The sequence below is a fragment of the Sceloporus occidentalis genome, unplaced genomic scaffold (assembly GCF_023333645.1).
Source record: "Sceloporus occidentalis isolate IW3139 unplaced genomic scaffold, rSceOcc1.0.p SCAF_2, whole genome shotgun sequence".
Lineage (NCBI taxonomy): Eukaryota > Metazoa > Chordata > Lepidosauria > Squamata > Phrynosomatidae > Sceloporus > Sceloporus occidentalis.
In genome coordinates, this window is record NW_028316982.1 from 205,671,462 (window position 1) to 205,698,934 (window position 27,473).

Sequence of the window (27,473 nt, forward strand, 5' to 3'; positions counted from 1 at the left end):
GTGCTGGAGAAGAGTACTTAGGACCCCATGGATAGCCAAGAAAACAAACAAAAGGGTTCTTGGACAGATCAGACCAGGGCTCTCCTTGGAAGCAAATATGATCAAGTCGAGACTATCGTACTTTGGCCACATATTGAGAAGACATGGATCACTAGAAAAAACAATAATGCTAGGAAAGATAGAGGGTAGAAAAAAGAGATGAAGACCACAAACCCAGATGGATAGACTCAAACAGGGGCATTGTGGGTAAGGGCTTGTAGGATCTGGGCCGGGCTGTGGAGAATAGGGATTCTTAGAGATGTCTCATCCATGGGGTCGCCTAGAGTCGGAATTGACTCAAGGGCAGCTAAAAACAACAAGAAATGCCTTTCTGGTCTTAAATTAAGTATGAAAAGGATGTATCATTGAAAAATGGTAAAACAGTATGTAAAGGAATGCTTGCTATTTATGAATTGTTGGCAACAACAACAACAGCAACAGAAGTCTGGAAATTAATTTTTAGAGAAAGAGAACTATTTGCATGCATCAATTTAACTAATTATCTGTTTTCTGAGATGTTTTGTTGAATTCATTCAGTGTGAGAAAGGAACAAATACAAATATCTGGTTTTTGCTGTAAAAACTTACATAATAATGTATGCACAACTGCAAGCTACAAATAATCATCATTGTAATTCATGGTCTTCATCCCAAAAACCTCTAACTAACAAAACTGAAACACTAAAAGCAATTTTCATGATACTTTGGCTTAAGAAAGAAAATTTTTAATTTTCAAAGGAAAGCTCAACATTACATGGAAGATGTGAAGGATTCATTTGTTTAGGGTAACTATGTATTGTGTTCACTGACAAATGAATTTCTGTAGACTGATGTTCTTGTGGGAGAGGGGAAATGTCTCATTGTACCCAAGAACACATGGCATTTCTAAAAAGAAAGACACACAATCAACAAGAATTATAAAATGTTCCTTACAATGGTTTTATTTTTAGGTCTTTTTTGAAAGCAGTCAGCTAGCTTCTGAACTAGTTGCCCTTTAGTATACTGTTCCTGAGCAAAAATTCCCAAGAGCACACCCTGGTAGTTTTTAAGGTTCAAATATATTAAGACACACTTTGGATTATAACAGCTTTAACATCAAGCACTCTAGCTAAACTGATTTGTAGTTCAGGCTATGAATCTGTCCCTTCCTTTCCTTAATATCAGTGTAGGAAAATACTGATGGTTTCATTCTTTTCCATAACATCTAATAATTATTCTTTCTCTTCTGTCTCTTGCATTCAGCTCATTCTTTTCCCTTTAATTCTCTGATCCACATCATTTCACATCAGTTTGCCATCTGTCATCTGAGAACCAGTCGAGTTCTGGTATAGTAAACATTTCAAGCTCTACGTTTCATGTAAACCTCTTCATGCTCTAGTTGTTGTTGTAAAGAGTCCCCTTGTTGTAAATCATACCTTGATGATGGGAATCAAAGGGTTTCAAAACCACAGATTTACTGGACTCCCAGGACTGTTACCCTGCTCATTGTAAAAATGCTTAGCATGTTATTCTGTAGTGTTTTGTATATTGAACACAGCAGGAGGATCTGTAGTTCCCTAGTAGGAACACATGCTTTGCATACAAAAGTCGGTGTATTCGGTCTTTGCCTTTTCCAGGTAGTGCTGGCAACAGTCCATTTATAAAAGCTGAAGAGATGCTGCCAGTCAATTTAGATTGGGGTGGGGAATTTCAGGACTGGAGGGGACTCCCTGACCCATACAAAGCACCAAGGTCTGCTGGCTTTTTTTCTGAACCATTAAATTTGTGACACATGGTGCTATGGTGGTCCCCTCCTTTAAATGTCCCTTTAAAACAAAGCACTCAAGGAGTTGCACCTTATTTTGAAACTGAATCAAAGCCTGGGAGGCTTTTAGGAGTACATTTCAGATAGGAAACTTGATGCATGCTACTTACATGCTTTGTAGTAATGGAGAATTTATGGTAGTTATACCATCACCACTCTGCCCATATGCTGAAGTGCAGTGTGAAAGTCAGCAGTGGTTAGTGATGGGGGCTGCAGAAGCCACATGTAGCCTACCCAGGGGGAGTGATAGAGCAGTCTCCTGAGACTGCATCAGGCAGTTCCCTGTGTTTCTGTTTAGGCAGTCTCTGATAATTATAGAATCATAGAGTTGGAAGAAACCATCCAGTCCAACCCCCTGACCATCCATGAGCATACTCTGTGCAGAATTGGGGGGGGGGCATTCTAAGATTACCTCTGTTTGTTTTTACTAGTCCTGTTTGTTTAGACCTTAGGGGAAGAGCTTCCTAATAACTGATCTATCCCAGAGGTCTCTCTCAGACTGTGATAATTGGGGTTTTCCCTTCAGGATGAAAAAAGATGGTGGAAGAGCTGTTGTTTGTTAGCATATAACCATCAGCATTTGTGGTTAGCTAGCTTCTGCCTGGACACTAGTCTCTGTGGGTTCTCTAACATGTCAGATTAAATTTCCTTGACAGGCCTTCTAGTCACTTCTTTCCCTGCCCTCGACAGCTCTGAAGCTGAATGAGTTGTGGAATGTACATGAGGTTTCCACTGATCGCTAACTGACAGAAAGAGGCTGTTGGAAAGAGGCTAGTGGGTCATCTGTTCTATTCACATGACTTTCATTCCCCGTGCTTGTCCTGGCTTGTCAGGTTTCATTTTTTAATGTTTCTCAAGTGATATGCTTTCCCCAGGTCTTTTGTTCTGTAATACATGCTGTCACATACTTGGTTTCAAATTCCATTAACCAAGAAAGATGTCTGAATTCTGTTTGGGAGAGGGGTATTTATACATTAAAACAGTAACACCACCACAGAGGGTAGGCACCAACTGCATTTACTAGTCCTGGTTGCTCAAACCTTAAGGAAGAGCTTGCTAAATACTGATCTCTTTTTGGGATCACTGTGAGAACTGGGAATTTCCTTTCTTTTCCTCCTCCCACCTGAAACATTTGGAAATTCCTGGGAGGTTGTAGGGGGAAGGTAGAATCCATTTTGCCAGCAGTGTGTATTTCTCTGACAGGCAGTCACAGTTCAATACAACTCAAACTACAAATAAAGATGGTTCTAATATACATTTATGTTAAGAGAGATTGTCTTCAGATCAGGCTTAGATATAATAGGCTACACTGGGACTGATTTTTAACTCTCTTTCATGAGGATATTGTTCATTATTTTGGTTCCAAGCTGAAGTTGCCATGGGCCAGAGGCAAGTTAACGATTGGCCTTGGGCAACAATTGCCCTCTGCAAGCTGCAAGCATTTATCCGCCCTTTCCTCAGGATGCTATTGTCATCTCTTCCCAGAGCCAAGAGCCCTATAAGACCAGTAGCAGGCAAGGTCCTCTCATATCCTTTTCATCCTGAGACAGATGCAGTCCTCCTCCTGCTGTTGCTGTTAGGCTGCCTCCAGCCTTGATAACAGCATCATAGTATGGTCTTAGCTACTTCTTTCACAGCCTTCAAATCAGTGGTCTCTAGATTGGTATTGGTCCCCAAGACCATGACTGGCAGTACCTTTTTTTCATTGGGAAGAAAGTGAGGGCGTAGGGAGACAAATATGGATGTGGGTGATCAGGCTGTCTGGCTTTAATTAGTATCTTCCAGAAAAATGTAGGCCTACCGTTATATTCTTTATCATTTTCAATTTGCTGCCTTCCATACTTGTGAGAAGAAAAAGTACACTCACTTTACCTGCTTTAGGAATTGTTTTGAGTTTTTGAAATAATCCTAAAATAACACTTTGATGATGATCACATAAATGTCACTTCTAGACTGATTTTAATCTGCAGTAGGTAACTGGAACAGAGGGTGGGCGTGCAAATGCCATAACCTTGAGCTAATTATAACTAACTGTTATAAAGCTGAGAATTTGGAATGCACATAGTTTTTAATCTGTTTTGGGATGATACTTTGACTGCATGAAATTTAAGAGACTAATCCAGTTAGTATTTGATATCTTGTTAGCAGACTGTATCAAGATCCAAAAACAAAGTTGTCTTCTACTATGTTTAAGTTTTAAAAAGTTACATTGTTAGATATGAAGGAGATACTATCTCCTTTCACTTTCTCTGTGATATAGTTCACCGTTTCTCTGCAACAGCTGTATTTTCACCTATCTGGTAGATGCTGAAGGCTGAGCTCAAGCAGTGCTTTCACTTGGAATAATAATGTGTTGTACAATATCAAGAAGGAGTTATGTGAGCATTTCCCTTCTGAGTGAGGTTGTTTAGACGATACGTTTCGAAGCTTCCTTTTAAGAAGAGAAGATACCCTCTTCAATTTTCAGAGGCATCTTTCTATAAAAGAAAATGGTTACTGTTTTTCTTGTTTATCACTTGCAGTAGTAACCTTTCCCCACAACTCTTTTTCTTCCAGGCACATCAGATGGATTATTCAGCACACTATCTGCGTCTGAAGTTCTTGTTAGGAAACCAAATGCAAACCTACATACCAAAGCTAGAAGAGGACATTTATGAATTGGTAATCTTCCTGTTCAGTAATAATTCTGTGTGCTGATATTGTAAGAAAAAAAATGGCATTTTAAATTGCTGTCTTTTGGTATCCATAAATCTATGAAGTGCTTTCAGTCAGTAGCAAGATCATTTATAATATACAGTGGAATAAAGAGTCATTGTTATAGTATTGCATTTTATTCCTCTCTCGCTGGTGATATACTCGGATCTTCCCTCTTCACATTATTCTTCCAACAACCTGGTTGTGCTAAGACTTTGGGATTGACCCAAGGTTATCCTGCAAGAATGTTGGTGCGTGTGGTAATTCGAGCCTTAGTCTTCCTGCCCTTAGTCCAATACACTAGCTACTACAACCACATGTTCCTTGGTAATCATCATTTGGCAGGATGCTACCATTCATAACTCATAGTTTCCCCAATACCAAAGCAGGGAAGGAAGCAACTAAATGAAAAGAAGACACAGGCAACATGAACATCCTGGTGTGAAAGCTTGGGTGGATACCAATAGAAGAAGAAAAAGCAAAATAGCTAGGGAAAGAAATTTAATTTTTTAAGAAACACCAGAAAATTGGGAGCTTTGGTATCAAGCAGTCTGTTTGAGTATATGCTTTAAAAAATAGTAACAAGGTTTTGCATTAAAAAACAAACTTCCCATCTCTTTGAAACTTTTGATGAAAGCAATATGAATAGGGAAAGATGGAAAATACTGACGCCTAGAGGAGAAGATTGAAACTTCTGGATTCAAAAGGAATGCTATTCCTAAGGTTTCATTGACAACAAAAGCTTAGTGCATATGCAATGCATAGTCAGAGTTTGCAAAATTAATTTTAAAAGTAAGTAGGTACAGTTATAATTACAATATCTCTTCAATCTCTTGTTTCTAAAAAGTATCTATTTTAGCTTCTGAACACCAATAACAGAGGACAAGGTACAATATGAACCAGTGTTTGAACCATATGATATTTCTCCTACACCACTTACTGATGACATAGTCCCATAATTTCAGGATCCCTTGTGAGCTGAGCGATAATATATAAATTCATTAAATAAAATAAAGTACATAACTATAAAAATAACTTTGAAAGTTATGGCTACACCTCTAAGAAGTGGTGTTGTCCTTAATTAAGCTATTGCCATATCATAACTTCATCCCACCGCCAATCACAAATAACCTCCGACCTCCATAGATAGCTTTTGGTGTTTTCCTATACAGTATCAAGTATTCCTATCCAAAGAAGTATTGTCAAATTATTATTTCATATATGGAGCACACCAACATACAATGTGATCTCTAGGAGGCCAGGGTTTCAATGCCCACTCAGCCATGGGCAAGTCACTGTCTCTCAGCCTTAGAGAAGAAGGCATTGACAAACCTCTTCTGAATAAATATTTCAAAGAAAACTCTTATGATTCAGTTACTATAAGTCTGAGATGTCTTCAAGGTACATAACAACAAATATGGAGCTCCACACTTAAAAATGAAGACAAGTTGTTCCATTTGGCCTCAATAAGCTCAGTTTTTACTGAAAGTGAGGGACACGAATAACAGAATAACACATAATAGATGCAGTGAAATCTACCTTAATATCTTCTAATGCAACTTCACATCTAGAGCCACCTTAGCTATCTAGCCTCTTTCAGCAGATATAACCTGGCTGTGTTCCCTCCACTTCTTAGGCAGTAATAGCTATAGACATCATACTTTTTTTTTGTTTTTTATTTATATACCGCTATTCCAAAGATCATAGCGGTGAACAGCAAGTAAGCTAATTTGCCCCCAACAGTCTGGGTACTCATTTTAGCGACCTTGGAAGGATGCAAGCCTGAGTCGAGTTTGGGCCCTTTTGCTGGTCTTGAACTCGCAACCTTGTGGTTTTGAGTGAATGGCTGCAGTACAGGCATTTAACCACTGCGCCACCAGGGCTCAGTGTTAGCTAAATTCCACTCTCTCTGTGCTCAGTCAATTTTTCATGAGTGAATTGTGGTAGAAGCACTTTATTAGTGGTTTTGAGCCACCAGTGGGATTATTCAATATTTACTCTCTCTCTCTCTCTCTCTCTCTCTCTCTCTGTGTGTGTGTGTGTGTATATATAACCATGAAAACATTATCTCTTCTCTTTCATTTTTGAGAGATACAAGCACACAGATAGATCTTAAAGTTTAGTTGAGGGGTGTAGCAGGTTCTCTCTCATACTATGTTTTGTGCTTATTGCTCTCATATTTTATTGTTTATTTTGCTTTTATTGGGCTTAAAATGAAGTCAGAGAAAGGCAGTGATATTTTATGTTTACATTTTTTTGTGGGGGGAGATGTAAAATAAATTAAAGACACTTTCTCCCCACTTTTTAAAAGAAAAAGACAAGTGCAGTATAAAAAGAAAGTTCATGGTACACTATTCAGCCACGCTGAGAACCACTATTTGCAACTGAATCAGCTGAACAATAATATAAATAATAATAATATTATTAGTAAGCAGACTTTGGTTCAAACTGTTAAGCTTCTCTCTGCCCATCCATTCCTGCCTCACTCTTTTTTTCTCTTCTTCTTCACCTTCTCTTCCACCACCCATGGAAATTAAGAGGGCCCTGGTTGGTGCCTGACATGGTTCTTTGATGTTTCTATGAAGACATATTGGCCTGTTACAGACAGCCAAAATAAAGCTGCTTCGAGTCACAGTGGAGGTATGGTGTTTCAATGATGCATGAGTCCTAAGAGTCCAGAAGCCACACCAAAGCCACACTCCAGTCCTTAGGGCTGGAGCGTGGCTTTGGTGCGACTTCTGGACTCTTAGAACGCATGCATCATTGAAACACCAAACCTCCACTGTGACTCGAAGCAGCTTTATTTTGGCTGTCTGTAACAGGCCATTATTAACTTCCCCAAGGTGACATCCACACTGCAGAAATAATTTAGGTTGACAGCACTTTAACTGCCATGGCTCAACACTATAGAATTCTGGGAATTGTAGTTTTATGAGCCATTTAATCTTCTCTGCCAGAAAGTCTAGTGCCACAAGAAACTGCAGTTTCCAGAATTCTATAGCATTGAGCAATGGCAGTTAAAGTGGTGTCAACCTAGATTGTTTCTGCAGTGTACATGCAGCCTAGGAAAGAATGGGCAGAAGAGCAATCATAGCATCTTGAACCATTTGAGTTGGTGTCTTTATCTATCGGCTCACTTCAGTCTTCAGTATTCACAGTGCTGCAATCATTCTTTATATATTATTTCTGGCTTTTCCTGAAATCCAGAACATGGTGTGAAAAATGACATGAAACAGTATGTGTCCTTATAAGAGACTTCTTTAAAAACTCTTTTTGATTTTCAGCTATATAAAGAAATTGAAATCTGTGAGAAAATTACACAGAAAATTAAGATAGAAAAATCTGAAACGTCATTTGAGAACTATGGTGAGTTTGGAATTTGTAAATCTCGGAATTTGTAAATTTTCTTACTATACCAGATAATTTTTGCTTGCAAGTATGATCTACAAGTCTTTAATATATTTTTATGGGATGCATCGAATAAGTATCTTGGGTTAGTTCTGAGGAGTAGTGTTCCAAAATGACCAATTTCAGGACTTGCTATTTTTCTGTTATCAAAATTATACACCCCCTAAATATAAAACATACTTATAAAGCATGACAGTTCAGCAAAAATATACTTGTCTGAAATTTTGAGATAAATTTTAATATCTGATTTTTCAGCACAACATTTTCCATTTTGAGAGAAGCATCCTGCCATCCTTGCAAAAAAGGAAAATGCACAGTGCCTTCCCTAACAGAAGGCTTAGCCTGTTGTTAAACCTGAAAAGTAATCTTTTGTGAGACACGACTTGTCTTTCAACAGGAGCCCAGCACTTTGTCAGACTAATTTTGATACTGAAGCTTTGGGCCAAGGGTTTTTTAAAACAGCTCCCACCTGCTTAGGAAAAGAACTTACCCAGCTGATATTTCAATTTTGCTAGTTTCTAAAAATGCCAAGATTAATCAAGATTGCTCCAAATGAATCCCCATGTTACTACACTGAGTTTACAGTCTGCTCCAGTGGACAAATAATAGGCATCTTTAATGTTTATCCAGACTACTATGATTTAATGTTTAACATTAAATTCACATACTACTTACCTATAGCTGCAGGGCAGAAAATTGAATGAACCAGCAAAATAGGATTCTGTTTGAAAGCACAAGGCTTGAACAATGAATATTTATTAACTAAATTTTGACACTGCGTAACATATGTATTGTTGGTAGAAACTGTCTGTCTTACTTTATTAAAGCAGGATGCATACATTGTCATTCCTTTCCTTTGTATTTTGGTTTTGCAAGCTTGCATGTAAAGGGTTAGAAGTGTCCTTTTAAGAATAATATTAATATGAAAGATTTGAATTGCTTGCCATCTTAGAGTGTGGTTTTCAATGGTATTTGAGTTCATATACAATTTTAAATGCTATTACATCATTTGTACACATTTGTTTAAAATGCTTTCTGTTGATCAGCTTTTAAAATGTATTAGTTTTTTAAAATTATGTTTTAGAATGGAGATGAATATTACAGAGTAGCCATGAATGTCTGGCTGAATGGAATAGAATTACTGCTTTATCTCTGAAACTGCAATACAGCACTTTTTATGGCTTCAGTACTTTTAGTTCACAAGATTAATTTTTAAAAAAAACACCTTACATTTCTGATGAAATTCACACACGTAATATTTCAGGCATGATGCTTATCTATATCCTATGAAGAGTCCTCTGGGCTCCCTAGCAGAGTAGAAGACAAATCTGATGCCATTCATTTTTAGCTGGGCGTAAATCTGACCTTGGTCCATTGTCTGGTCTCACTCTGCACTCTAATAGTCTGTTGAGGGAGACGTGCCCCATTTTGAACAGAACAGCTCCTTCTATTTAAAGAGGAGACAATATTCCATATGGTGCTCTTTGCTTGAGAAAGGGGGTGAGATATCAATTTTCCTATTCCCTTGCCACCATTGCAACCCTGCCATGCCTTCCACATTTTTTGTCCCTCCCATGGCCATTCTAGTCCTAAGGGAGGACTTCAAAAAACACTGTTGGTTTAAGATAAGCATCCACTTGAGGGAAGCATTACAGACTGCTTGACCTGACAGTCCCCCACTTGAAGCGATCTCCATGTTAGTTTGACTATCATCTAAATGCAGGATGGCCAGTTGTAGGTAAACTCTATGTCTGGAATGAAGCTTCCATACTGTTCAGCTGCCAAATGGGTGGGATTATCAAGGTTATCAAGACCTTTCTGTAAGGCAGCCTACACACAGCAGAGAAGGAGAGGGGTAAGTGGAGGGAGCTGCCAACGTTAATAGAAAGTGGATTTCTTTTCTCAGAATTACTTTTTCTAAGAATCACTAGACTCTCCTGAGGAGATGCTGGTGAACATTGTAAATTCAGCTGGAGTGCAAAGAAAGAGAACACCAAGCTAAAGAGGTCCTCTGGGCCAGAACAATAACTTTAGTAGAGAGAAAATAAACTAGAAAGATTTCTCCCCCGCTAAATCCCAGACTCTGAGGGATTTGGGAAACAGAGTGATTACAGGAAAGCCTATACTATCTGGCTTCAATAATTTCACCTTATATGTTGCTAAGCAAAACCTAGCCAACAATTTTAGCAAAAGACCTCCAAGGCCAAGAGGCAGAAAGGCTCTTTTTGGAATCAAGGGCTCTTTGTCAAAGCAGCAAGCAGGAGGCAAAATGAACGTCAGTTTAACTATTGCTTAAATACAGAATGTCTAGCTATAGGTAAGGCTCTTTATCAGGTAGTAGGTGTTCATGCTTAATTTATAGATGGCGGGTTACAGACCGCCAAAAAATATGTATTCCATACGTATTAGGGTTAGGAAGGGGCGGTGCTTCCGCACCCCCCCTAACCCTAATATGTATGGAATACGTACAAAATGGCAGCGCCCTGTTCATACGGGCGCCGCCATCTTTACGTCTTGGACGCATAGCGTCCAGATGTGTCACGGCGCCTATGATGTCGCGAATGCACCAGCAGCGCCTCGCGACATCATAGAGGCGCCTCAAGAAGGAGCTCCATTTTGGAGCTCCTTTTTTGCTCTGCGCGGGAGCCGCGTGGTGTGGCTACTACAGCTCCCTCACGGAGCAAACGGCAGCGGCGGCAGACCGCCGTAAAGCGGCGGTCTGTAACCCGCCGATGATTTCTCCCTATATCCCTTGAGTATTTTACATTGAATAGTTCCTATTATTCTGGAGTTATCATTGTTCCATTTTCCTTGGAGGCTAACTTGAAAACAAGAGGGAAATTTAACCCTGACTTTTCCTGGGCCAGTTCAACCAGAAATTTCTATAGTTCGTGTGTGTGCGCGCGCGCGTGCAAACAAAATCACACATACTATATACAGTCGGCCCTTCTTATACACAGATTTTTTATACATGGATTCAAGTATACACGATTTGAAAATGTTCATAAAAGTATACATTTCAAATATCAAACCTTGATTTTCCATTTTTTATAAGGGACACTATTTTGCTATGTCATTATATTTAATGAGACTTGAGCATACACAGATTTTGTTATACACGGGGATCTTGGAACCAAACCCCAGTGTATAACAAGGGTCCATTCTCTCTGTGTGTGTGTGTGTGTGTGTGTGTGTGTGTGTGTGTGTGCGCATGTGATTTTCTTTGCATACAGGAACAGTTGAATTATTTGGGATAATATTATCACAGTGTGTGTGTGTGTTCTGTGCCAGTACAGGCAACTTGGTGACACTATTAGTACTTCTTAGTGTGATACGGTCATCATCAAGTGCTGACAAGCTGAAACCATTGTTTTTGCCTGAAGAGGCATCTGATAAATTCTTTGTCCCCTTTGTGTCCCAGATATCTTCCTCTGAAACTATAATAATTCAGATGTTTATTTTTCCTATCGTGCTTCAGTTTAGCAGTCCCATCCATAGTGAAGATATTGTCAGAGGTTCACAGATTGACTTTCTTTATATTTTGAGACAAAGAAGCCGCCAGTGACATTTCTGTACTCTGTAGCACACAATGCTTTTCTTTACCCTCCTCCCTTTTTCATAGTGATGAATGAAAGTCCCTTGCTGTCCACTGATATTATGCTGAAGGCACTTTGACTGAGAATCCATTCCTACCACATCTGCTTCCTTATAGCTGATGGGCAATTGTGTGTTAAATGTATTTTCCCCATGAGGGTTGTAAATATTTTGCTTAGTAAACAAAAAGGCAAGCTGCTGCCTACATATCCCTAGGAAGAAATCGAAATTCAGAATAGCAAATGCCCTGTTTAAGAAGTCTTAGTAATAAACAATGCATGATAGTTAACATGTTAACATCCTGCATATTTAGTATTGGGAGATATAAAGTGAATCTACCTTGAGACAAAGACAAATGCAGATATCAAGTGTGAGGCACACTTTTAATTCTATGTTGTTGTTGTTGTTGTTGTTGTTTCCGTGTCTTCTCCCCACCCCTTGAATATTTGTTTTGAACATCTTTTGACCTTAACCATAAAAATATGCAGTAAATTGTGTTTTAGTAAAAAAAATATTAAAATCAGAAAAGCCTTCAATAAAGAAAAATATTTGATTTTTCTTTGCTTTCATAATACTCATAATATGTGAAATAATAACAATACAGGGCAGATAATCTTTCTAATACATACATACTAAACTCAAGCCAATTAATAAGGATGGAGGATAATCTTGAAATATATAATTTCAAAATGTTACAAAACATGCTAGCTTTTGTTTAACAAATTAATTTTATCAAAACAGTAACATTTAAAATCACTAAAAAATCAGGCAAGAAAGATAGATTTTTCTAATTCTATAAGTAAGAGACAATTTATTGAAATAAATAAATAAGTAAAGGTAGCTTAGTGTGCTAGTCCCCAATGTTGCTTTGTGGCAGGGATGTGGGTGCTGTTCTAGTGGAGAGAAGGACAAGCATAGTAAACCTTTATGACCTTTTAAAGAAGTCATATCAATATTTACCCTTGCTTTTATTATCATGTTGTATTGTAACAATTACTATATTTGTAGATGGTTATTATATGTTTTAAATTTGTAGACTTCTAAAGGCTATTGTTGTTCTAAACCTTTCCGCTCCAGCTGGCCTAAGACCCTGAAGTAGGGTTCTTGAGGGGGTGAATAACCATGTAGAGTCCCAGAATGGCCTGAGATGTTCCCCCTGGAAAGGGTCTATCACGTACTTCAACCTGGAGGACGCATAGCTAATTTCCCGTTGCTTTCAATGGAAGGCGAATTTAAAGTATTGAAAAGTCCAGTGAAACAACTGTTCATGAATGAAAAGTCCCATTCCACCTGACCTCACCTCTCCATATGCTTTGGCTGGTGCAAGCCAACATAGGGTTGAAATGGAGATTGACCAGTCTGCTCTTGTCTGGCCCACTTGGGATTGTTCTTTCCGTGTTGTTTGCATGAAACAGTAGCTGCAATGACATATACCAATAGTGCAGTGACATACCTTAAGCAATATAGGCTAGCCTTAAGCACCAATGTCATAACATAAAACGATTGTAAGTATAATTCAGATACTGCTGAATTGCTTGATGACTATCAGATTTTAAAGTTGAATTTTAATTAGCTGAAGACATAGTAGTAGTAGTTGCAGTACTCAGGGCTCAGGTGGCTCAAGATGAATCTGGAGAACAGAATTATTCAGTTTGATCCCTAACAAAAACAATGAAGCATGGTGTCTTGCAAAGATGGGTTCTGATTTGCAGAGGAACCTGCAGAAACCTGCTACTATCTGCAGCAATATGTTCAGTACATTTGAGTACAGTGGTACCTCGGGATACGAAATACCCAGGTTACGAAATTTTCGGGATACGAAAAAATCCCATAGGGAATTATTGTTCCGGGTTACGAATGTTTTTTCGGGTTACGAAAAAACTTTTGGTGCTTTTTTCGGCTTTTTCGCACGGAATCGCGGCTTTTCCCCATTAGTGCCTATGGGTTTTTCGGCTTACGAAGCCTTTCGGGTTACGAAAGCGGCCGCGGAACGAATTACTTTCGTAACCCGAGGCACCACTGTATTCTGAATCTGTTTTTCAGGCAGAGAAGTTGAATGTTTGGGTATAATCTAGTCACATATAAGAACTGTTATTTCTCTACATTTTGCAAAATTATGAAATTTATTTGCAAGAAATTTTAAAATGCTGAGTTTTGTTTCTGATTATTTCCGCAGGATTTTCTCTGTCCTCTGTAGAAGAAGATGGGATTCGGCGCCTCCATGTGAACAATGTGAAAGAGACAGGTCTAGCTTTCAAAAAAGGTTAGACATTATCAGGTGTTGCCTTCCTCTTTCAAACATTTTGGAATCCAAGAAAATTTGTCTTTTCCTCTTTTTTGCTCTCAAAGATAATGCTATAATGTTTCTTGTACTGTGCCAATAATAATATGGGCATGATCACAAAAATCAGTACAGTGCATCTCTTCCAAGTTATTTCTCAATCCAGCTGTATAATTTAAAAGGATCTCTAAGCCAGTAGATGCCCTATTAAATTCATGGGGTTGCCAGAAGTCAACAGGCAGCTTGAAGGCACAACCACATACATGCACAACAGCATTAACTTTGAAAGAAAAATGTACACTCACTTTCTGATCTCTTAAACATTGATAACTTTGTTGTATCTCCCAGTGTTTTTCCTAAACAGACATTTAACAGAACACCCAAAAAAGGGTGATGATCGGAGGCTATTCTACTTTTTATTTTTGTTGTGTGACTTTTCAGACCCTAAATTGATCTTATTGCAGTGTTTTTCTTGGACTAGAACTCTGAGACTAGGACTCAAATCCTTACTCAGCCTTGGAAATGCATTGGGTAATCTTGGGCAAATGACATTATCTCAGTCTCAAAGAAAGAAAATGGCAGCCCTCTGAACAAGAAAACATTGTGATAGGTTCAGGTTACATCTCACAAGAAAAATGGTTGGAATGTACAAATAAGATGAAGTTTATGAAGTTGAAGGCTTTCACAGCTGGCATCCATAGATTTTTGTCAGTTTTTTGGGCTATGAGGCTGTGTTCTAGAACAGTTTATTCCTGATGTTTTGCCAGGAGCTATGGCTGGCATGGTGGCGAAATGTCAGGAATAAACTCTTCTAGAACGTGGCCTCATAGCCTGAAAAAACCCACAAAATAGCTAAAGATCAGCTGTGTGCAGCACTTTGCACATAAAAGACACAATCTACATGCATTGGTTCTCCTGCTGCCTCTTCCCCCAGTGCATCCGGGCAACCATTCAATTCCTCTGGACCGGATGCTCCCCGGCTGTGCAGTAAGGGAGAACAAATGTGAAACCTCCAGCAAAAGAGAAAAGCAAAAATGGCATTTACAAATACTGAAGACCTTAGTTGGTAATCAGAGGCCCGTTACAGACGGGCCTTAAAGCGCGCGCTCTGCGCGTGCTAGGGTTAAAAAGGGGCGTCCTTTCTGGACGCCCCCAAACCTAACACGTGCGGAGCGCACACAAAATGGTGGCGGCCGTTCCACACGGCCGCCGCCATTACGACGTCACGACCATGCCACCTCCAAACGAGGCGGTGCGGATGTGACGTCCTTGTGCCGCGTGAGGGCACTTAGAGCACCCTTTATGCAGCGCAAGAAGGAGCTCCATTTCGGAGCTCCTTCTTGGCTTTGCGTTCGTGGGCGCAGTCTTCAGACAGCTGCGCCAGTGACGTGGAGGAGAAAAGGGCCAAGTGACCCCTTTCTCCTTCTCCCCGCTGCCGCAGGGTGTCCTTGGGGCTTGAAGCCCCAAGGACACCCCTTTCCAGGCTGCAGGGAAAGGGCCTTTTGCCGCTTCCCCATGGCCCAGAAAGCGGCGGATCGGGGCCTCAGCGGTTGCCGTTCTGACCGCTAAGGCCCCAGTAAGCGGGGAAAGGGGCGGGTGCACGCCGCCCCAAATGGGCGGTCTGTAACCCGCCAGAGTTTCTCAAATTACAACAGTGCCAAGAACCCTCAACCAGTAAGGTTGCTGGTTTCTGGGCATTGTAGTTCCCAAAAGTAATTTTTCCAACTTCTTAATGGCATCCCATTCCAGACATTATATGGCTTTGCTGCTGCTGGGGGCACATTTATGACTTGTAAACTAAAATTGCTTCCTCAACAATTAACTATGGTGGGACACAGACCGTCCAAAAAGGGCGGTCTGCCACCACCTCCTTTTCCGCCGGCGGGAAGCCACAGCGGATAAACCAAGTGGCTTCCCGCCGGCAGAAAAAGAACCCGCAAAAAGCTGCCCTCAGGCAACCCTAGCACGAATCCAACGCCAATGAAACTTTTTGAAATCTAAAAATACAGGTTTCTGTTTGGAAAACATGAAATCCTAAGGCAGGATAGAAATTCAAGCATAATGGCAATTCCCTTTGTTAACCATGATCTGCTATTTTCTGTCTGCAGGCCTGAAAGCTGGTGATGAAATTGTTGAAATAAATAAAAAAGCTGCTGAAGATCTGAACTCTGCCCTGCTAAGAAGCGTTCTTATTCAGCCTTCTCTGTGCCTCACAGTACGGACATACCCTGAGAGAGAGGCAGGTCAAGTAATACAGCTACCACCACGCCGCATAGATGGTTCTCTCGACTTGACTGACAGTCCATTGAGATCAGTCTGCAATAGCCAAGGTACCCATATTTATTGTCATGATGAGCTTATGTTTGGATTTTCAAGTTACAATTTTTGTCATAAATTCTCAATGGAGATTGCTTGGCCATGTAAAACTAGAACCACAGATCATTATGACATGGTATAAAATGGGAACCAGGCAGGCAGATCTTCAGCAATAGCTATGAGGAACAAATTAGGGAGCTGGATATGTTTAACCTGGAGAAGAGAAGTATATGAGGTGACATGATAGCCATGTTTAAATGTTCAAAAAGATGTCATATTGAAGATGGAGTAAACTTCATCCATCCCACCAACCTTTATTAGGCATCTCAATGGGAGTAAACTTGTTTTCTACTACTCCAGATACTACGACACAGAGCAATGGATTCAAACTACAGGAAAAGAGATTCCACTTAAACATTAGGAAGAACTTCCTGATAGTAAGAGTTGTTTAACAATGGAATACGCTGCCTTGGAATGTGGTGGAGTCTCCTTATTTGGAGGTTTTTAAACAGGCTGGATGGCCGTCTGTCAGGAGTGCTTTGATTTTGTATTGTTGAATGGCAGGGGGTTGAATCGGATGGTCCTTGTGCCTCTTCCAGTTTTCTCATTCTATAGCTTCTAATTCTTTTCACAGATTATTATAGTAGTTCTCTTTGGCCCGTTACAAACGGGCCTTTAAGTACGGACTCAGTCTGTACTTGGGTTAGGAAGGGGTGGTGCTTCCGCACCCCCCTAACCCAAGTACGGACTGAGTCCATACAAAATGGCAGCGCCCCTTCCACATGGGGGCCACCATGATGACATCACGACCGTGCCGCCTCTACGGAGCGGTGCGGACGTGATGTCGTCGCTCCGCGCGAGGGCGCTTAATGCGCCCTTTGCGCGGAGCAGGAAGGAGCTCCGTTTCGGAGCTCCTTCCTGGTTTGCGTCGCTGGGTGCAGCCTTCAGACGGCTGCGCCCAGCAACGCAAGGGAGAAAGAGGCCAAGCGGCCCCTTTCTCCTGCTCCCCGTCGCCGCGGGGTGTCCTTGGAGCTTGAAGCCCCAAGGACACCCCTTTCCAGGCTGCGGGGAAGTGGCCTTTTGCCGCTTCCCCGCGGCCCGGAAAGCGGCGGATCGGGGCCTCAGCGGCTGCCGTTCTGGCCGCTGAGGCCCCGATACACCAGGGGAAGGCATGCCTACAAGCCCCAAAGGGGCGGTCTGTAACGCGCCTTTGTCCCTACACACCAGTTTCTGAACCATTGCATTCAGAATGCCGACCTTATTTCTGTCACCTTTTATTTTTGTATCTTATCTGTCCACTATTTGGAGTGTTTCATCTGTCACCCAGTGAAACTTTTTCTTTTTGATTACAGCTAGAGTCTTTTAGAGTCACCCCAAGTATTGCAATGTTTTATGTATTCTTTTTCTTGTTATACAATTTCTAGTTTCCCATGATTCATGTTTCTCACATTCCATGTTCTTCTGATATATGTTATGCAGCTTTGGACGTTCACCTCTGAGCTTGTCAACAACAGCATGTTTAATTTGAGTCCAGTTGTGTCACTAGCCACAGTTGCTACTTGTACTTGTCATCCACTCTTTCCTAGTAGCTAGCTGAGCACCTTCTGACTTGCGAGTCTCATCTCGTGACATTATTTCTCATTCCATTTTGGATTGTCTCATCATAGGGTTTTCATGGTAAAAGACATTCAGAAATGGTTTACCAGTGCCTCCCTCTGTGCAGTACTAACAAGTGTTAGCTATGATGACCCTGCCATTGTCTCTGAGAGATTCTCTACCAGTATCACACACACCCCCCACACACACTACTGCTAACACTCAGTAGCTGTTCAACATATTGAGTGTGGAAACATCAGTCTGAAATGGAACAGCCGACCCAATAGCAGTGCTGCTATCAACATTAACTCTTGTCACACAACAGCACAAAGTCCCAGCACCATGGAAAAGTAGTGTGATAGGTAGGCATTCTTGTTTACAGAATCTGAATTTTACATATGAGGGTTTGGAGCCCTGAGAACAAGCCAAAAAGCAAGGTGTGCTGCTTTTAAAAATACTACAAATTACTTTTATGAAAGATACTGTCTGGGTTTTAATCTTATATTTATGTTGTAATGTCTTTCTGCCTGACTCCCCTTTCTGATGGATCATAAAATTCTACTTTGTCAACTTGCCAAAAACATTTTAGATGTAGAACATTCTAAACACTTGGGAATATGGCAACTATCTCTTCAGGAGATTTTGTTGTTGCTAGTCTCTCTGTTTATATACTTTTGGACACAAGATGTCAGCAGTGTCCTACTTGAGACCAGTTCAGTGTTGAACTGATTTGGCCACTATACTGTCTACATTCCATTAATAACAAAGCAAAACTGAAAATATAATTGAAGAATATAATAAGAAGAATAAGAATAAGCATAATGGTTTTATTTGTATCCCTCCTCTCCTACAGGATCGAGGTGGCTTACATATAGCTTTGTGCAGTCAGCTAACTTCTACATATAGAGGAATCAAGAGCCACTGCATGTTCACATAATATGGGAAGCAAAGCCCCGATAGCTCCTTAAATACATCTCTGTGTTTCTAGGATATAGACAACCTAAGACTTCAGTCACGGTTGTGTTTAGCAGGTGATTTAGACCTCAACAGAAGCAAAACATGTGAAGTAGTCATAAATACATTTTTTTCAAACATCTTTCGTGTCCTTTAATTCCTGCACTAAATATACACACTATGACTAAGGAGTTAAATTAAGAAAGGAACAGTGAGGTGGACTTGGTTTGTTTATGTAAGTACAGTAGGCCCTTGTTATACGCTGGGGTTTGGTTCCAAGATCCCCCGTGTATAACAAAATCCATGTATGCTGAAGTCCCATTAAATATAATGACATAACAAAATGGTGTCCCTTATAAAAAATGGGAAATCAAGGTTTGATATTTGAAATTTATACTTTTTTGGAACATTTTCAAACCGTGGATGTTGAATCCGTCTATAAAAAAATCCATTTATAAGAAGGGCCAACTGTATATTAAGGGGAAAAAGAGTCCATCTCCTCCACTTTGCTACCAGAAGACAGAACAAAAACCAAAATAAGGTTATTTACATGTCAGGAAACATAGTAAGAACTCTTGGCAATCAGCACAATTCCATCTTAATATTATTCTCAGATGGTTGAGGTGCCTGTATGTTTGGAAGCAAAACAGGGACCATCCCAAAATAAGAAAATACTTCACAGATACAGGTGTTCTCCTTCTCCCCTCCCTGCTCCACACAGAGCTCTTTAAGCTTCAAAGACCTATACAATGACAAAATCACAGTGAGATGATAAATACAGTAACTTGTTTTAATAATCCTGCATGTGGTGTAGTGGGTTGAGTGTTGGACTACAGCTCTGGAGACTAGGATCTGAATCCCAGCTTGACCATGTAAACCTGCTGGGTGACCTTGGGTGACACTGGTTGACCCTGTCTCATCCTCAGAGGATGGCAATGGCAAACTCCTGTGAAGAAACTTGCCAAGAAAACCTTATGATAGGTTCGCTTTAGGGTTGCCATAAGTCATAAATGACTTGAAGGCACACAAAACAAACAAGAGATTGTGTTGAGGTCTTTTAAATCACAGTGTATAGAAGGTGCATGTAAAAGAAAAGGAGGAGGGAAACATCTGAGGGAGGAGAGAGGATTACCTGGCTTCTGCCCTTTGGAGCTTATGATGTCCTAGAGGTGAGTAGTAAAATTGATGTGCATGTTTTTGGAGTAGGTGGAAATAGGTACTTAGAACTTATCCCTAAGTGTTTAGTTATGTAAAATAGAATTGCTGTCACATTGTTCTGCCATATTTAGATTTTAAAAACTTTCAACCTTTTGAAAGTTCCACATGGATTGTTATAAAGATTATATTACCCCATCAACCCAATCAAGCTCTAGCCTGAGTAATTAATTTTGCAGACATGAAACCCTCTAAAATTTCTGTTGGACACTTTTGGAGGGCCCAAGGTATTTAGTTCAAATCATAAACTGCTCAGTGTGTGCATGTAGGTACATGCATATGCTTGTGTGTACACATACGTTTTCCTCTCTGCCTTATGATATCAAACAGTTTCCAAATTTCATCTTAAGCAATGTTGCCTTTCTGCTGTGAAGTGGATTATTTCATTTTTATGGCTATATATACTTCACCTAGGTGAGTTACAGACCGCCCTCAAGCGGCCGTTTTCCCGCTGCCGCCATTCGCGGCGGAGGGAAGCCCCAGCGGCCAGACCGTGAGGCTTCCCAGCACAGCAAAAAAGGAGTGCAGAAATGGCGCTCCTTTTCAAAACGCGGAAGTGGCGCCGTGAGGGGCGAAGCATGCCCTCACAGCGTCACTTCCGCTGTGACACGTCTGGACGCTATGCGTCCAAGACGTCAAAATGGCGGCGCCCATGTGGATGGATGCTGCCATTAAGGACGCGCTCCGCGCGTACTAGGAAGAAGGGCCGTGAGGAAGGTAAGACCCTTCCTAACCCTAATATGGCCCTTCCTAACCCTAGTACGCGTGGAGCGTGTACTTTATGGCGGTCTGTAACCTTCCCTACAAACTTATTTTCACAAACAGGGCACTCAGTTAAACGAAGTTATGCTGCAACTATAGTACTAATGAGGAAGCTAGCCTTCTATATATTGACACCAACAGTAGACAAAAGTGCTTGAAATGCCAAGTGAAATACCACTTCAGAGCCTTCAGACTGATTCTTCTGTTGTTGCCCTTTCCATTTTACATCTTTTCTGTGTAGTAAGAGTTACTATTGTTCAATAATATCTTCGCTAGATAAAAATAAATTAGTTTAGTCTATTTTTAATATTCATTTATTTACTACATTATTAATCTGCCTAGTTACCGAAGTTTCCTGCATGATGTATAAATTAAAAATATGAATGCAAAGCAGCAACAAAACAATAAATCAACTTTTCTGATAAAAGCAGTATGAAACCAACACATTACAAAACCAAAAGGAAAACCTGTCACAAGAATAAAAAGCATGAAGATCTAAAAAGATAAGAGTTTTCACTTGGTAGCAAACGTAGCTGCCAAATGAGCCTCTATGATGGGGATTACAGAAACAAAATGTTTTCTTGCTTCGTTTTGCCACCTGGGGGGTCTTTCACATTACACAGCTTTAGCACTATGATTCCATTGTAACTGTCATGTCTACATCCTAGGGGTTTGTGCATTAAGGGAGAGGTACTTAGCAGTGATATGCTGTTGTGGGCTATCCCACTTGTAATATAAAGGATGGGGCTGTGTGGCTTCACCAAAGACCAGTGGGCAGATATGAAAACTGCTAGAAACGAAATCAATACAGTCACCTGCAGTTTTGGATTTTCTGTGGGGATGTTGTTATAGAGATTGTCCAACTGAGGACCTGTGCTTCAAATATTACAACAGCGCCAATATTCATTGCTCTCCTTATGTGGAGAGTAAGAACTCTTGAATAGGAGACCTTCCTCCTACATGCAGACATCTTGATGCGATTGGGAACCCTGCTTTTTGGGGAGCAGGAACACCAGTCATGTGGAGAATGTCAACCTGTAGCTAAGCTGTCCATTTTAAACTTTCCACTTTTCACTTAAAGAATCTGATGGAACTATAGATTGTGGGGGCTAGTGCTCTCACCATTTCATGTGTTAGTTGAATAAGCATACATAACAAGTGAATAGGGTTATTGTGATTGTATCTGATAGTCTTCATTAACAATTAAGTTGCTCTGTTCTGGACTAGCAGAAGACAGTTAGTGGACTTCAAAGGATGCCCCACCTACAAATCAATGGAATAACTAAAGTAATATAAATTGATATAGGGTATACTATCATGCATAATATTTGTATGAAAGGAATAGAAGCTCTTATTTGTAATCATTTGCCTCCTGTTTTGCTTCTGTGAGTCACTACATTCTGCCCATCTTCCACTCTCAGTTTCCTTAATGCAGTGCAAAAGCAATTGGATAACCAACCATGGAATAATGAGACCAGACACAGAAAGCTGGGTTAAATAAGGGCCCCTTTATTTGATCTATATCCTGTTTAAGTTAATTGAACTTGAAAGGAGCAAGGTGGGGAGCATCCTCAATCCAGCTGAGGCCAGGTGTCTACCTAGACCACCTACTCAGCCTTGGGCAAAACGCCTGAACCGTGAGGGAAATTCAATCATTGGTTTGCTCCCCAGCCAGCCACTTACTGGAAGGTAAACCCAGGGTACTCCCACCCACGTCACAGGACTCTGTAAGTGAGAGCTGACTTGGCCCTGGTGTTGGGAGGGAAGGAGTCAGGTTCCCCAGCACAGCATCCCTCCTTTAAGTGAGAGCAGAACCCCCATGTCAGCCTCAAGGGTAGAGTCCGTCCTCATTGCCTCACGTGAGGGGATTGCCATCCTTTAATAGCCTACCACCCTGCTGCATTCGGACACCTTGTACCCAATGCAGAGACCCCATGGTCTCTGACCATGGAGGTCATCAAAAGAGTACCTTTCCCTGCAGCATCTGTCACTGCACTGTCATGGGCAAGCAGTTATGTTCACAGTCTAATATCTCTTTAAAGATGAAGTATTATACCTCTAACTTTTCTAGAATGCAATAAACAGGTAACTAATGATGAACAATAAACAATATAATGAATGGGATGCAAATAGAGTCGGTACTACATTCTGCATTTAGACAGCAGTTGCAAGACTATCTAATATTATTAAGCAGACATGATTTTTTTGGCGAGTAGATATTTGCAGTAAAAGCTGTCTGTGGCATTTCATTTAAGGCTCAAATGAACAATTGCTTTCTGTCTGGGACTGGTGTCTGTTCTGCAGGAAGCAGATTGTAAAACACTTTTCCTATAACAGGAAAGAATGCCCAGATAACAGTAAAAAGTATCTGTTAGCATATGGTGATAGGATACATTTTCACATGGTTTTAGAGGGACTATTGTTCATAAGCATAAGCTGTTTAAAGTGGATACATGAGGATGTTTTTTTTAAAAAAAGTATCTGTGAATTTTTTTAGGTCTTTAAAGAAGGTGCTTAATCTAAATATGTCTACATTAATAGTTTATCAATGTGGGAGTTATAACTTAGCTGTAATTGCAATTATTTGGTATATGTGCATAATTTCAGTCATACATGGTGAAAAATGTAAGTATTCCATGGTTCTCAGTAGCTTTTGCCCTCTTTAGCTAAAACTCCTGCTGTCAATTTATTTTGTGACCAAACTGCTCTTTTGTTCTATCTATGTGTTGCACAAATGGGTTCTTATAACTGTGCAGAAATTTTTAATCTTCCCCAGCTTAGTATCTTTGGTGGTAGCCCTGCTCCATCCTCCATACATGCCCCAGCCTATCAAAGCTGGTCCCTCTTAGTTCCTTTTTGTCCACCTTGAGAGCAACTGTTTTGAAAGCCTTCTCTTCTTTCTCGTCTTATGACTGAATAATCTTTTCCTTGTTTTCCCTCTTTTCCTTGTTTCTTTTACACTTCTTATTCTTGGTTTAAAAAATCTTCAGATTTCAGCTTGTTTCTTTTCTTTTTAGAACATCTGAAGTTCCCTTTAAGCACTGCATTTCTTCTAGAAGGAAAGTCTTTCAGATTGGTGAACATTCCCAGTGTTTGTTTTGTTTGGGAGGACATATTGTCAGTCTTATTTGTGTTTGTTGAAATTTTATGGCTCCAATTCTAAAGAACCAAGTTTCCAATCTTAGCCTTTGTTGTTGGGCAAAGTCCCTCCAAGTAGCAGATCAAGCAGCCAAGAACAAGCCTCTATAGTTGGTGTACTTTTCATTTGAAGAACCTTCAAATTCTTCTTCAAAGAACTAAAACCAAAATTCTTCAATGGCAACTTTCATTCTTTCTTCCCTCAGTAGAAACATTGGTACCTTTGATCTTTTTGGTTATGTGGCCAAACAGTCTGTGAGATGTGTGACTTCAATTTCTCAACTGTCTGTGACATCTTGAGCATGGAATATAGCAATTCTTCCTCCAACTCAAGAAGATCTGTCTCTTGTAAGCGACTTCAGACTGGAAAAAAATCCTTCTCATTAGTCCATTTCACCTAAACATCATCACAGTTTCAAATCTCCTTCATGGTAGTGTTCTCCATTTCATTTTGTCTTAGCCTTTATTTCTTATGCCAAGATCCTGTAGCAGTGACTTCATTTGTCACTCTTTTTGACCCAATTGCCTTGGTATTGCAACTGCATTTGAAACCTCCATTGCAGCTTGAACATCAGTCTGATTTATCTGATGCTGTGATTCTGATACTTCTCCTACTTCTCCTTCTACACTCACTTCTTTATCTAGTCAAGTGGTTTGCAGCTCTGCATTACTTTCTCCAACAGAAGCCTCCTGGCTATATGCTGAATTAATTCCACATATGGGTAGGTTGCTTGGGATATACGTAGGTGCAAGGCACAACACCAACCATGAAGCCTTTGTTTCCAAGCTCATTTGTCAGTCCTGAAGGAAGATGGCATCCATATCTCTTATTTTTCACAGATTAGAGAGAGTTTATATAGAGTTCAACAGGAAGAGGCTGTTTTCTTATTTAACCATCCAACCCCAAACTTGTTTTGTTGTGGCAACCCAGGCTAAGAACAGCAGGAAATCACATTCTGCATGTGTGGATAAAGCATCTTTGACTGTCACTTTCTACTCTTCTGATGTGCATGGAATTGAAGTGGTGAACATGCTAGCTTGTCCACATAACAACAGTTCTTTTGGGAAAAGTTTTTTTCAGAATTGTTGTTTTGCAATGTTACGTATGCATGGCCACATTCTGCTAGTTTTACTGAAGGTGTCTGGTTCTGCCTGAAGATCCTCATTTTGATGGAGAGAGTTTTTTCAATGCAAAAATGGATGAGGCCATGGACTATATTTTAAAAGTAAGATCAGCACAAATAAGACAGGATTTGGTATTCTTTCTCAACAACCCTGGTACCAGCATTCCTACTGGTAACAAGATCACCATTCACAAGATCAATGTTTTCCTTGCCAGGCTTTTGTCAGTTTTCTGTGTCCACCTGTCATCAAAACATACCATCCAAATAATAAATCCACATACTGTTCTGCTTCCTCCTCAAGATAATCTTCTTGAGGTTCAAAGCAGTAGATTTTGATTCCTTTTCACTTACATGCCTGGATTCTGGACTCACGCCATCCGAGTCTCCATGATTGTATTGCCATCTCAACATCTGGTGCAACATCACTGCCAAGTCCTGGGTCTAGCTGGCATATGTATGGGATATGCTATAGAGTTATATTGTCTGTCAGTATCTTTTGCACCATGCCACCTTCCAGAGCTCTCAAAAAAGAAATTGCCTCCTTACTAGAGCAAGGAGTTATAGAATGAATATCAGTGTTTGTTGCAGTATGGGTTTATATTTCTTGGTATTTTACCATCCCAAAACAAGATGGTAGACTGTGGCCTATTTTGGATCTCGGAAAGATCAGTCAGTATGGCCCCTTACAGGCCAAAATAAAGCTGCTTCGAGTCACTTTGGAGGTATGCTGTTTCAATGATGCATGCGTCCTAAGAGGCTGGAACCCACGCCAAAGCCATACTCCAGTCCTAAGGACTAGAGCGCAGATTTGGCACAGCTTCTGGACTCTTAGGACACATGCATCATTGAAACAGCATACCTCCAAAGTGACCCAAAGCAGCTTTATTTTGGTCTGTCTGTATGGGACCTAAATTTCCCCAAAGAAATTTCACATAAGCACTTGAGTGCCATGCTTTCTTTTCTACATCATAGCAACTCATTTGTCACTGTAGATTTTAAAGATTATTCTCATATTGTGATTCTCATACATCATTTTAAATTCCTGCACTTTGCAATTATGATATTGCACCAAGTTCTATACTTGCAAATGCAGTGCAAAGTACCAATACAAAGTTCTTCCTTGCAGCTTTTCAATGGCCCTTTACATGACACTGATATCTCCCCCACTTCAAAATCTGAAGAATAGAACTGTTTCCTCAACATCTTAAGAATTGGTTTCTCCCTCCCTTTACAAGAGATTATTACTCCTTCAAGGCATCTGTCACAACATTGTCAGGAAGTTTATCACAACCTCTCTCTGGGAATGCTGTTCAAACCTTGCTGCCCTGCAGAGCACCCAGTATCTGCCTTCGAGGCTGGGGAGCATAATACAAGTGCAGGATCACGGTTGTTATGGAAGAGGAATTTCCACACATTCTTGTAGTATTGAATGCATTACAGATGTGTGAGAAATGAATGGTTGGCTTTGCAGTTCAAAGTGGAAAGAAACCACACAACTGACCTCTCTCTCACTCTCTCTCTCTCTCTCTCACTCTCTCTCTCTCTCTCTCTCTCTGTGTGTGTGTGTGTGTACACAAACAAACAGCAAGGAACACACTTCTATCCTCATTCTAAAGTCTGGAACTCTGGGAGTGATACAATACATCACTTAGGAGTAGAAAGTATTGTAGTAGACACTCTTAACTGATAAAGTATGGTGAGTCATGAGTGAACTTTATCTTTCATATAATTCTGTTACACACTGGATCTTCTAATCCCATGGTGGCGAATCTATGGCATGTGTGCCAGAGATGGCACGTGAAGCCATTTTAGAGGGCACACAGAGGGCGGGGAAGAGGAGGAACAAGTGTGCACCTGATCCTCCTCTTCCCAGGCATCCTGGGCCTTCAGCTGTCTCCAGGGATGTCCCTCCCCCAGAAGGCAGAAGTCCTGCCCTCTGACATCTTGCCCCCTCCCCGGAAGTTCAGTCCCCTGGCACCAGGTGTGAGAACACCTTGAGTTTGGCCACTTGGTCTCTAAAAGGTCCGCCATCACTGTTCTAATCCAATCTAGGACAGAATTTGTGACCCAGTCGTGAACTTGACAGTATGAAGAATTCATACGTTTTGGATGCAAGGTTGATTGAGATTCTATATGCATCCCGTAAGTCCTCTCAACTGGATCCTTCTGGAAATGCTTTGCTTTTTTATGTTTTCAGCAAGTTTACTGAACTGTGTCAACCTGATCCATTGGTACATGATACTAGATTTTCTTTTGTCAGATTGTAAGAAGGGATAGGCATAATCTTCTCTTTGAGTCTAACTGGCAGGTATATATGCTCTTGTTTCTTTGTTGATGCAATGTATTCTCTTCATTAACGATACTGGGAGAATTCTGTAGGAAATTATGTTAGCCTATGCAAAGCTAAATTACTTCTCAGACTCTACCATGCTCTGTATACCACTGCAGATTAGGACTCCAATCCATTCATGGATTGAAAAATTATTAATGTAACATGTGTTGTTTATTTTCTTTCCTCCAAGCCTGAGAAAATATATTACTCAGCTCCA

General features: G+C 40.4%; 1 protein-coding gene across 6 annotated transcripts in view; it reads left to right on the plus strand.

Moving 5' to 3' along the window:
• The window catches only part of TIAM1 (TIAM Rac1 associated GEF 1), a 262,355-nt gene that overhangs the window by 197,904 nt on the left and 36,978 nt on the right, over positions 1-27,473 (plus strand). For all 6 annotated transcript variants that reach the window (XM_089512109.1, XM_089512114.1, XM_089512112.1 and 3 more), the window contains 4 exons: positions 4,399-4,503; positions 7,821-7,902; positions 13,715-13,801; positions 15,928-16,149. In XM_089512109.1, coding sequence (XP_089368235.1) covers positions 4,399-4,503; positions 7,821-7,902; positions 13,715-13,801; positions 15,928-16,149 — 496 coding nt within the window. The remainder of the gene's footprint in view (positions 1-4,398; positions 4,504-7,820; positions 7,903-13,714; positions 13,802-15,927; positions 16,150-27,473) is intronic.